Source organism: Mixophyes fleayi, chromosome 1 (assembly GCF_038048845.1).
Source record: "Mixophyes fleayi isolate aMixFle1 chromosome 1, aMixFle1.hap1, whole genome shotgun sequence".
In the NCBI taxonomy this organism is placed as follows: domain Eukaryota; kingdom Metazoa; phylum Chordata; class Amphibia; order Anura; family Limnodynastidae; genus Mixophyes; species Mixophyes fleayi.
This window is the reverse complement of record NC_134402.1, coordinates 36764604-36777582: the sequence shown is the minus strand read 5'-3', so window position 1 is coordinate 36777582 and position 12979 is coordinate 36764604. Positions and strand designations below refer to the sequence as shown.

At 40.9% G+C, this 12979-nt stretch overlaps 1 protein-coding gene across 9 annotated transcripts in view; it reads right to left on the bottom strand.

Annotated features, from left to right (window-relative positions):
• ABLIM2 (actin binding LIM protein family member 2) overlaps positions 1-12979 on the bottom strand; it is a 141688-nt gene that overhangs the window by 15219 nt on the left and 113490 nt on the right. For all 9 annotated transcript variants that reach the window (XM_075194392.1, XM_075194413.1, XM_075194394.1 and 6 more), the window contains 5 exons: positions 8315-8367; positions 5755-5896; positions 5584-5642; positions 5242-5306; positions 1578-1656 (listed from right to left, as the gene is read on the bottom strand). In XM_075194392.1, coding sequence (XP_075050493.1) covers positions 1578-1656; positions 5242-5306; positions 5584-5642; positions 5755-5896; positions 8315-8367 — 398 coding nt within the window. The remainder of the gene's footprint in view (positions 1-1577; positions 1657-5241; positions 5307-5583; positions 5643-5754; positions 5897-8314; positions 8368-12979) is intronic.

The window sequence follows — 12979 nt, the reverse complement described above, 5'->3', positions numbered from 1 at the left end:
GACGTGGGGGTATAGCCTCAATGAGGCATGTGAGGTACTTTGTGACTCAAGTCTCAGTGATGTCAGCGGTTCCCAGCGAATCAATAGGCTATAGAACCATGACTATGGCTTCAAGCAGCAATTTTATGAGATGAGCTGAATGAAATAACTACTGCTTGCTCTAAGCATGTCCTCGTGTGACAGTGGACAGGAGATTGGTAATTTGGTATGGATCAGCCTCCTCATTCCCTCCTGGTAATCTTATGCCTTACTCATAATAAGGGCTAGGGCTAACATCAGACGAACATAGGGAGCCGCCTAGGGACCAATGGTCACCCATTCTGTGTTTTTAATACCCCCGTATCGCTCTCTCAAACATGGAGGGCAGACCACTGCCATGGAGGAGAAGTACCTGCCACTTTCTTACCTGTGAAGCTGCCGGCTGCTGCTCCTACCATGTCTGTAATAGGCTGGTGGTGTGGCGCCTGGCTATGATGTCACAGTCCATCGCCACACTCCCACTCTGAGGAACAGAGCATGTCTACGTTTGTACAGTTTTATTGTTGGAATAAATGCCTTTATATAATGGAGCAGGAGTTATCATCTCAGTATCTCTTCTACCGTAGACTCAATAGTTGCCCACTTTGTACTGTGCTTTATAGCAATATGTAGCCGATAGTGTTCTCTATAGAACAAGTAGACTAGGCTAGTATAATTGAGCCAATAGTGCAAGGCTAGGAGCCCTGAGGATTTCCACACATATTAGGGTTTACAAATCAATAAATCAGGAAAACCTGATCTTGCAACATAAGTTATATCACACTTTGGTGGGAATTCAATTGGGCACGTTACTGTTAAAAGTAACGCGACCTGCGCGTTATTACGGTAACAGTGCGCGTAATTACCGTTATTACGGTAGCTTTAACGCTAGCTTTTTGCTCGCAGCTCCCGCAAGCCGGGTTAATATTACCGTAATAACGGTAATATCTTTAATTACGACGGTACTTTGGTGGGAATTGAATTCCCCCCTTTATTTCAAAGTATGAAATATAAAAATGTATTATCATGAAAGTGTCCTTTAATTCGGACGAATTTCAGCGATTAACGATTCAAATTGCAAATTGGTCCAGATTTGCCAAAATTGTATACCCTCTGGAGAATTGGACCAATCGCAGTACACAGAACATAAGGAAGCCAATCAGCAAGTTTTGCACAGTGCACATCCTAAAAAATATTTCACCTCTCAGCAAACCTAAGAGCAGCTCTAGTTTGCAGGGAAGTGTACTGAGAGCGGAAATGGAAGTTCTCAATCATCAGTACTTCTATATTCCCTACCACATGGACACACACAAGCTCACTAGGGTTAATTTTGTCTGAAGCCAATGGACGTACCAATATGTCTTTGAAGTGTGGGAGGAAACTGGAGCACAAGGACCAAACACGCACAAACACGGGGAGAACATACAAACTGCACACAGATAGGGCCCTGTCAGAATCTAACCCATGGCCCCAGCGCTGTGAGGCCGCCTGCTGCTCTCACCGACATTGTAGTTGGGTGTTTGGGACAATTAATACACAGACACGCAGAGTGGCTTTACCTCCAGTCTGGTTCTGTCCACATCTTTCGGGAGCTTCACTCGCACTTGGTTGGTTACAATCAGCATTTCATAGGGGTAGGTCTAGGATGGAGGAACAGAGGAGAGAGCTCAGATATGTGTGGACTGTGCATCCAGATAAAATGGAATTTAAACTGTACATACTTGAGTCCGTAACACCACATACAACAAAGTGCATGATAATGTGAACAGAAAGATATTGACAGCTTAACCTTGTACAGGAGAGGAGAACTGGTGATTCACCTCTGCTCGGGTCTCACACGTCTTACCTTGTATTCTGTGGAGAGAACACACAGTGTTAAATAAAGTACAATAGAATAAAAGTGAGAACAATGAACAAGGACAGTGTCAGTAAATCATTAGAATACATGGTGAATGCATTCACTGGCCCACAAATATTATATATGTAGAAGTGTATTTATATGACCCACACAACCTGTACAGTGCCTTTCAGCATATATGGCAACAAACGGAGAGCCACTTCATACATTAGAATACAATAGGACACAGGTTTCTAACCCAAAGAGCTTACAATCTGTTTAAGCTGGAGAGCTACACAGACAAATGAGTATGGTGGCCTTGTTGGAAACGGGTGCATGTGGTAGTTTGTACCGATTTTCCTACTGGAAAAGTTGGGAGATACAGTTTAAGGCACAATAAGTGTCGTCATAATTGGACAGTGAGACACTGGTCTAGAAGATAAGATAAGACTTCAGTGTTGGATTGAAGACAGTCGGTGGCAGAGTTTGTCAGCACAGATAGAATTCTAGTAGAACTAATTATCACCCAGAGAGGACGAATTCATGAATAAAGCTGGGTACACACTACAGAATTTCCCACCAACTTTTTATGCCGACTGATTTTACATGTGATCGATAGTCCGATCGCTCGGTCCATGGACTGCATACACACTAGCCTTGTTTAGGACGATAAAGGGAAGAGCGGACGTCCCTTTAGCGACTTTTTACAGCCATGTTGACGTGAGCAATGACTGTAATTTCGTACTCACTGTTGTGGATCGGAAACTTATACACACTACACAATGGAAACAAGATTGGAACGAAAATATTTAACGGTACAACCAACCAAATGAGGCGACAATCGTCCACTTGGGCAGACTTTCGACCATGGCGTGACAACACACACTGACCCGACTTTTGAACGAGCGGTCGTATGTCGGCTGATTGAGCCGAATATTGGACGAAAACTGTGCAGTGTGTACCCAGCTTGAGAAAGTGGTGAAATTGGATGGTTCAGAGAGGAGGCCGTTTTGCAAGGAGCGGAGGAGCTGGGCTCACATCATTTCAAACTCATATCCTTTATTTGGAAGAAACCAGCTAAAGTCTGAGCTTCCATGCCAAATATACCCACAAAACGGGACCACCGGGATTCTAAAAACTCTATCCACTTCTGCAGGTAAGAGGTTAATCGACTGTGCAAAGTGCTTAGTAAAGTGCTTAGTGTGAAAAAAGCATGAAAAACCAGCACCGTATATATATTTCGCAATGTTATGTAAGATACACAACAGACGTATCACTGCATAAAATCTTAGGCTTCAGGCGACAAGTGTTTATAAAAGCACAAAGACACAAAGAAAAACCACACTCCTACGTATACAAACAAAGGAACAGAAGACAACGCAGAAACATCTTATGTACCCTCAATGCTTTAATTTAATAGCTGACATCTATACATCTTTTTATGGTTAAAACACCAAAAAAACCCACACATTTAACATGGTGCTTGAGGCCTGTCAGACGTGTAAAAACATTACACAATGCCGTCTTTTTCCATTTCCCCCCCTTAGGTTTTGTTGTAACGCACAATTTTTCCCCTGGAGGTCACTTGTGAATTTCAGTCAGTACAACACCTTGGATTGATTAATGAGATCTCTATCTGTACTGACGCCACTCCGCAGCTTGTTCAGAAATATAATGCATGCTTATGGGAAGTTTGTATTATGTAACCAATGTAATTATTTACCATCCATATCTCTGCTCAGTCTCTAACATAAGCAACGGGAAATCCAGACGTATGAACAGCATGATAATGCATCTGATATTTGTTGTTAAAACGTGGCTGTTTACGTCTGTTCAGCTCTTATTTATGTTATATAATGAGAAGACATTAATTTACAGTGATCCACGATGTAATAAACACATACTGAATTGTATGTATATAAAAAGGGACTATTATAGAGGTTATAGGAAGTGAATGTTTATATGTGTGTAACTGGAGATGTTTGTGGTTTCAGACATATCTTGTGGTCATCTACAGTAATTTATCAATCCTTAAATATAGTTATTTGAACCTCAATACATCAATCTGCTGTGCTATATAAATAGATGGGCAAACTTCGGGTCTCTATCCGCTGAGTTACAGCGCCCCCTCATGGCTGGAAGAGTAAGCTCAATGTTATAGTGTGACTAGAGCTGGCCTGGACTAGCTGTAGCTCTGAAACTACAATTCCCAACATGCTGTGCCAGCAGATACCCAACTAGTATCTGTCAGGGTATGCTGGGACATGTAGTTTCATAACACCTGGAGAGCCACAGGTTGTCCAGGCCTAGACTAGAGTCTCTGAGCCAGAAGTCACCATCTTTGGTCTACAGCATAGTTAATATTTACATGATAATGAAAACGTTCTCCTATCCCAAAAGATATTAATGAGGGTTGTAACAAATTGCTCTTTTGCTTAGAACTCCTCTCGCCCCTGACTTTCTTAAGATCGTCCGGTTCCAAAATGAAACCTTGAAATGCGCCTGTCCCCTGCACAGTGGCATGAACTATTTTGGACAAAATTTAGGTAGAGCGCAAGGAGAACCCACCTTGTTTTAATTGTGTTATTTCCAGTCGAAATGGAGCAATGATCAGAAGAGATTTGTGTAAAGAATTGGACTTTTATAGATCACCGAGTTTCATGCTTTTACAGCAGAAGGAAACTAGACTGTAAGTTCTTTGAGGCAGAGACAGTTTACCATAGTGAAAATTTATTCCCTGTTTGTACAGTTCTGTGTATATAAACTTGTACATAATGTGACAGAGGCATTGGGTAAGTGTGAATGGCAGAGATATATAAGACTGTCTGTCGTATAGGCTTTTAAATCCCAGGGAGATTTGCTGGTGTTTGGTAAAAGCTTTCCAAAGAGTATATTCAGCTTTAAGAAAAACTGGCAAGGGTCCCTGGGGGTGTAAATGGAGAGAGAAGGGTGGGCTCCATTTACAAAGCCCAGTCCGGGTCTTCTGTTGTGCCATTCTGATTAATGGTTGCACCTGTGAGGTATGTTTAAAAGGGTGTAAGGCCGTTTCCTCTGTCTCTCAGACCTGGGGAGAAGGTTGGATGCCTCCTGACAGACACTGCAAATGGTGACCAGTAAGTTGTATATTTTGTATGTGTGTGGGACACAAGGTTCTTCACAAGGGAGAGTGTGTTCCTGTGTGTTTAGTTAGTGCCGGACAGGCAAAGTGTTTATTTTGAGGTTTTCTTTGTTTTTCTACTTAATAAAACTGGCTAAGGCCAGATGTACCAAAACGTTGGCCTTGTGTGCTGCTGTACACTACCATCTACCCCAGGAGATGGCACCTGTTCCCCTAACCCGGTTACAATACAAACATACATACATGCACAGCACTAGCATTAACTGAGTAGTTCGTACCTCTCATTCCCCAGCTGGAATCATCCTCCAAATGATATTGACCGAAGTTGGCAGCCTGAAGAAAAATAATAATGTTGGAATTAAAACGGATTTCACTGATTTAATAGCCGAAAAAACAGCAACATGCAAACCTAACCCCATGCACAGGCCGGAGCCATTTCTATTTGTATTTCTAAATGTTAACAAATTAATGTATAAATTATTCTTTTTATGGACCTCATTTAGTTTGAATCTCACACTCATGTTGAGTAATTGAAATGCTAACAAAAAATCATGCTCTAGCACTCCGGGTAATACTAAAAAGTAATCAAATAATATCTACAGCTACTCACTCGATTTAGTCCGTTTTTACCATATCCAGGAAGTGATGCAGACTTGGAATAAGGCAGCCCTAACAAATCACAGTGACATATATTATATAATTCATCCAGTAGTGAAACACAAGCATGGCTTTCATACCTATACATTGACGAAAAATGTACATGAATAAGAACATAATTCACCTGAGTAGGAACAATCTCCTGGGTTCCTCTGGGATGGATCTCTGTAGGTTCCAGAACTTAGGCAAAGAGAACGCGTGTCTGCATCTGTAGAATTATTCTGGACCTCCATCTCTCCTTTGAGAATCAGCCAGCTAGTTTTAACCTAAATGGAAAAAGAATAAGACTAAATTAAGAGAAGATCTTACCAGAAATTAAAGAGGAACTTTACCATGATATCTGTCGGTGCCTACAATATAAACCGGTATAAGACTGACCAACTCTGCAAAAATAATTGAATACTGCTACCTGCTCCCAGCTTTCCTTCTTAACAACAGGTGGTTGGATGACAATTAACATGTGTGCCGCTGTGCCTCTTCCTAAAGACAATCATTTGTCTTGGGGTTGTTGTCAAGGAGAAGAGAATTGACCTTGGAGATTGTCATAATATCAATTTCTAGTGAGCAATATTGGGCCTACTATAAACTTGGGTAAGTGTTCACTTAACCACAACATAACTGTCAAACGGCAGCAGCAGTGTGTTTTGTGGTTTCAACTGGAAATTTCAGGCAGAGGTCCGATTTTAAATATCAGGTATTTAGGTTTTAGTAGTAACTAGTAAAACAATATTAATGTGTCTGACATTTTTTGAGTGGGATTACTGTTTAACTATAGGTTGAGCTTTGTTTAAATACTGAATACACTATTTGGACAAAAGCATTTGGCAACACCTGTTACTTATGGAATTCAGGTGTTTCAATCAGACCCGTTGCCAGAGGTGTATAAAATCAAGCACCTAGCCATGCAGTCTCAGTTTGCAAACATTTGTGATACAAAATGGATTGTTCTGAAGAGCTCAGTGAGTTCAAGCTGGTACTGTGATAGGATGCCACCTTTACAATAAGACAGTTATATCAGAATTATATATATATATATAGTTATATAGGAATATCCCACTGTAAGTGATATTGTTAGAAAGTGGAAGCGTTTAGGAACAACATCAACTCAGCCACGAAGTGGAAGGCTACTTAAAATCACAGAGCGGGTTCAACGACTGCAAATGAGCATGGTGCGTAAAAGTCGTCAATGCTTTGCTGATTCCATAGCTGAAGAATTCTGAACTTCCACCTGCATTAATGTAAGCACAAAAACTGTGCCACGGGAGCTTAATGGAATGGGTTTCCATGGCCGAACAGCTGCATGCAAGCCTCACATCACCAAGACAGTCAGATGGGCGAGTCTGGGTTTGGTGGACGCTGGGAGAATGTTACCTGCCTGACTGTATTATGCCAACTGTCAAGATTGGTGGAGGTGGGATAATGGTATGGGCCTGTTTTTCAGGGTTTGGTCTAGGCCCCTTATCTCCAGTGAAGGGCAATCTTAATGCTTCAGCATGCAAAGTCATGTAGGACAATGCTATGCTTCCAACTTTGTGGCAATTTGGGGAAGGCCCTTTTCTATTCCAACATTACTGTGCCCCAGTGCCCAAAGCAAGGACTACAAAGACATGGTTTGATGAGATTGTGTGGAAGAACTTGACTGGCCCGTGCAGAGCCCTGGGCTTAACCCCATCGAACACCTTTGGGATGAACTGGAACGGAGATTGCGAGCCAGGCCTCCTCGTCCAACATCAGTGCCTGACCTCATAAATGCTCTACAGAATGAATGGGCACAAATTCCCACAGAAACACTCCAACATCTTGTGGAAAGCCTTCCAAGAAGAGTGGGACCTGTTATCTCTGAAAAAGGGGGACCAACTCCATGTTAAAGTATATGTATTTGAATACAATGCCATTACAGTCCCTGTTGGTGTAATGGTCAAGCGTCCGAATACTTTTGTCCATATAGTGTAGTATGAAAAGTTTTATTATCGTCATTTTCCAAAGTGCACCCCGACCAATTCACTGTCTTTCTCCGACTTGTTCTAATATGCAGCTTACTGCAGGGTAGCACCCCTCTTGGAATCGTAACCATTCTTGGGGGTATATTTACTAAACTGTGGGTTTGAAAAAGTGGAGATGCTGCCTATAGCAACCAATCAGATTCTAGCTGTCATTTATTCTACAAAATGACAGCTAGAATCTGATTGGTTGCTATAGGCAGCATCTCCAGTTTTTCAAGCCCGCACTTTAGTAAATATACCTCCAGGAGATTACAATAGAAGGGGTAACTCAGTCCGTGGTTTTGGAAATTAATTATATTACTAGTCTGTAGGCGTGTACACCTTGCCCTTATTATCTTTCTTCATAGTTAAAGAAAATAGGGTTTAAAAAAAATTAACGGAGTAAAATAACAGGTCAGATTTTTTTTTCAACTATGCTAAACAAATGGTTAATGATAAAAAAAAATATTACATGACAAAGCAGTAATAGGCGATTCAATGAGCGTCCTGCGAGCACCTCTCCCACAAATACCGCGCCACGCTTTCATATGCATTTATTTCTTCTGACTTAGCCATGCAAATTATTCAATACTTGTTAAAATTCTAAAATTGATATTACCCAGCCATTAAATTAGAACTCATGTATAACAAAAGGGAACATTAGATCTGACCAAGTAGATCCGACGCCTTCTGTAACTTTACCTTCCTGCTATCTGGATCTAAGTTCAGTTCTTCACCCACAGATCTCCTCGACGCTGAAACAGACACAGAGGGATGATCAGTAAAACAGAAATCTCATACACTTTATTTACAGGGATGGGAACGTCCTCCTGTCTTAGGTCCTGGGAAGTTATATGAAATGACAAAACCTGGTTAGTAGAAGACAGATCTGAATTCAAACACTTTAATTGGTGTTTTTCAGATACTGTGTGTTTGGGGTAACAGTATTTGTCTGTTTGCAGCAATAGGAACGTAGGTTCAGCATGCTTGTTTTTAAGCAGATAAGTAGGAGTTAATTATTTATTAGCTGAGTATAGAAAGCCAAGTTATGTGTTTAATATTAAGCAGAAACAAAGAGGGATGAGTATTGGCACTAGAAAATCAGTTGTAGTTTTATGTTCAACAGATTTAGTTCCCTGATTGACGCAGATGGTTTTGTTTTTATATCTGGAGACCCTGAAAGTTTACACTGTTGGTTTTGGTACATAGTGGGAGAACCCAGGCTCTTAAATAGTTCAAAATAAAAAACAAAAATACAATTATTGAGAGTTGCTCTCAAGACATCACCAAGGGCTAGATTTACTAAACTGCGGGTTTGAAGAAGTGGAGATATTGCCTATAGCAACCAATCAGATTCTAGCTTTCATTTTGTAGAATGCACTAAACAAATGATAGCTAGATTCTGATTGGTTGCTGTAGGCAACATCTCCACTTTTTTAAACCCGCCATTTAGTAAATATACTTCCAAATCTTAATGGCAGGAGGAGACTTTAGTGTAAGAAGTCTAAAAGATAATTAAGATTAAAAAAAAAGCGCTGGTTGTTTTAGTTCAACAACGTTGAAATGCCCCCTATTGCTTAAATAGAAATCCATATATTTTTTTTTTTATTAAAATCCATCCAATTAATCATAAGAATATTCGCCTTTGAGTGATTGTGTGCTGAAGATTTCGGCTGAGAAGCATGAAGCGAGTTTGAAAAGATAATACACAGCCTCTCTGTGCCCTATTACCGTTACTACGGTAATTTATACGCAGATTTTTGTTCACAGAGCGTCTGATGCCGTATACATATATATGTTCTTCACTGCAGACACCCCTGTGTTATCAGCCTATTGCTTCACTATAACGCTTCCCTGTCCAGGAAACTATTAGATCTTCATTTATTCACATAAGACGCTACGTCTGGAATACCGAACTTACATTTCCCTGGTCTAAATAACCCTTCTTAATAAGCAATAAGCATACAAATCCTTAACAGACTATTATTTGCTTAAAATGTGTCGGGGGATGTAGTACTATAAGAAGCAAAGCTTATTTTTACTCCAACCACACAGCACCTACCCACTGATGTGCTATGTGTGTACATTGGAAATCAGGACTAAATCAGAGCTAATTAATTAAAAACCCAACACAGCAACAATCAGATTCTGACTTCTAGCCCTTTGTCCTTGTGTGGGAGATCTCAAGGTTAGGTCAGTGCATTATCCACTTACAGTGGGAGAGGAAGGTAGGTGACTCAGACTGTGTTTCTCACATTGTTCTCGCTTATGCAGGCTGATGATTCACAAGTAACTGATTGTTCTACACTTAGCGATAACTAGAAGCAGCTTAAACTGGCAAACACCCACACTGATCAATTTATATCCAGGGACAGTGACTGCAGAGCAAGGAATGAAGATGTTTTAGCATGACAAATTATTCATGTTCTGTCTTGGGTAAACCGATCTGATCTTGTGAGTTTTCAGATACATATTCTCCATACTAGGTAAGTAACCACAAAAAAAAGATATAATGGACACTGTGACGAAACGAGTGTGATACGCTAATCATTCTGTCTCGTTTCTCACATAATGTGGATTATAGTACTTTTTATAGCCCTTGCTTTTGTTCCCCAGCTCACCAGACTACAACTGCATTGTCCAATTACATGTGGCTAAGGGGACATTGTAGTTCAATGTAAATATGTATATTGTGTATTATATATTGATGACTTGCAGTAATGTTATTCATTGTCCTTAAACTGAAGCCAGGAGGATTATGGGTAAAGATCAGGTGGTGCCCACAATACAGGTTAGAGGGCTGGAGCTGCATTCATTCTCCCCCCTCCTTCCTCTACAGAAAGCATGGAACAGCAAAGGACCCTGTGACATCACAAAGTAGTGTAAGGGGTAAATTTTAGGAGGGGCTCACTGCTATCTTATCCTTAGAAGTAGGGGAAGCCAATTAGCATCAATTGTTGTCCTTAGGACTAGTCCAGACGTTCTGTCTGCTTCCCAGCAGGGGGCTTCTGTGAAAGGACAGCTCATCTTCACTGCCCTGTCCAAACCCCCTAGTCCTGCACTGACCAATGGTTAAGAAGAATAGACCCAGGGGTTTGCCTAGGGAGGGGAAAGACTGTGGAAATTAGACCTGAGATATAAGGAACGACTCAGGGGGGAAGGGTGTTCATTCTGGGATTTCATTCATGAAGAGTGCAAGATCTAGTTTTGAGTTGTCGTTCTCTAACTAGAGTCTATATATGCAGCTGAGAGAGATCCATGGGTCATTAAGTCTGGACAGCCAGGTGACTATAACTCCTTAAACTAGTGGGGTAAGGGACAGATGATGTGGTAAACCTGCCTGGCATTTATTTACTGTGTGTACATAATATTTTAGTGTTGTTTGTATGGCAATAAATATACTGTTGTATTTTTATAACTGCATTTGCCTGAGTGACTATACGAATCCTAGAAAATACTGGGTAGACTTCCCTGGCATAGGAAGGCACCCGTGGGTGGCCAGCCAGCGTGAAGTGGGTAGCATTGGGCCAGATAAACCTGGTATCTTCACAGACACGGTTTGTGCAGCCCCCTGCCTCCAGCCCCCATAGAAGTATCAGTGCTGCATTGACATTTCACTCTAGGTGGGGGATCCAAGCTCACAATGTCCGTTTTCGAGGAAACCAACCCAGGGTGTTTGCTGCTGGTGCTGGTTGAATATTTGGGGTGCACGGATGTTGTTCGATTTTTCGTTTATTTACAACCTACAATTTCTACTTGTAGCTACATGCTGGAAAGTCCACTGAAATGAATGGACTATTGAAATTAACGGGAAAAACTTTGTCCATGCATTCTTGGAGCAATGTCAAGAAGGTACTTTTAGAGATTTGCATAGCAATTTACTAAATCGATCTTTCATAGCTTCCCCCTGCTCTGTACTTAACACTGATAAATAGGTGTCTGCAATGATTTTGCTGTGGCTAGCAATTTTTGGAGGAGGTTTGGAGAACGGGTAATTTATAGGTTGTTTTGCCTTCAATGGACTTGATGTTAGCAAATCAACCTGTAAGTCACTAAAAAAAGGTTTGCAACTCTATCTCTGCAAAGCGATCTTTAGTAGATCCCCCTATTTGAGTCTGGATTAACGTTAGTAGTGCTCCAGGTTTGCCCAGTTTCGGCTCTGGACTGGCTTAATTAGTCCAATTCCGGATCATGGCTGCTCTAGTGTCAAGACAAACACTCAAGTCCATTCCGGCTGATCCAAGAACCCCTGCTCCAGCTCTGGAGACACTGCAAAATTCCAGTTCCATATGCATTTCACAAGCTTCACCTCCAGAGACATTAATAAATTCATTTAAAATGAGATTTTTTGCGACGATTTTAAGTAACTGCCGTATAAGATAAAGGAACAGCCACAGAAGCTGAGTTCCAACTCCAAGTTTCTGATCCCCGCTCGTTTTTCATTTCAGCTCCACGTCAGCTCCAGTGTGCAAAGTACAACTCCGTTCTGGTACTGAGGCCCAGTTAAAAAAAAAAAAGATCAGTTCCGTTACGGGTCTAGGAGCTGCGACCATTACAAAACATGATATTCATCCCCACAGTTACTTGGACTAAGATGAAAATATTTGTGTATCAAAGATTAAAAGCAAACATAATGATTTTATTTATTCCTTAAACGTGGAAACAAAAAGTACATATAATAATAATAATAATAATAATAAACTGATTACAATTATGCTACTTTCAACAGTACAATATCAGTACAACATATGAAATTTGTTCAATCACAGAATGCATGCGTCTCCTCCATAATATGTGCAACCTAGTTTAGCAGCTCAGTTTAAAATAATGAAATTAAGGATAGCAAAAAATACCTAAATAGAGGTAAACATAGATAATTAGGTATAATTATAAAGCAAACTTGGAGGTACAGAACTTTACCATCCCTGCAACCCTGACTCATTTTCACTGTGGATTTTGCTCTTCCCACTTTTTTTTTAACTGCAATAACCACAAAAGCAAAACGGCTGAGTTGCAGTTGAAAATTCCCTTTGGGGTCGCAGCAGACGTGGATCTACGCGGGAACACCTAGATTTCCAAAAAAAGGCGCATGGAAGCGATTGCGTAGGAGAAGAAGGTTGTACCAACCGATGGGAGGAGTAGGGCAGAGCGAGGGCGTAGTTTGTGAAATCAAATAAAGGGGTGAAGAGGGAGGGTTTTTAGGGTCATACTTTGCTACGTGAAGAGCGCAAATCCATTCCCAGCTCTGCACCAGATCAGGTGTAGCAGAAATACACTTATAACAGGATACATTTAGTACATACAAGTTGCAGTTTAAAGCAGAAACACCTTTCTGGGTGCCCTTTGCCCAATATAAAAGAAAAAGGA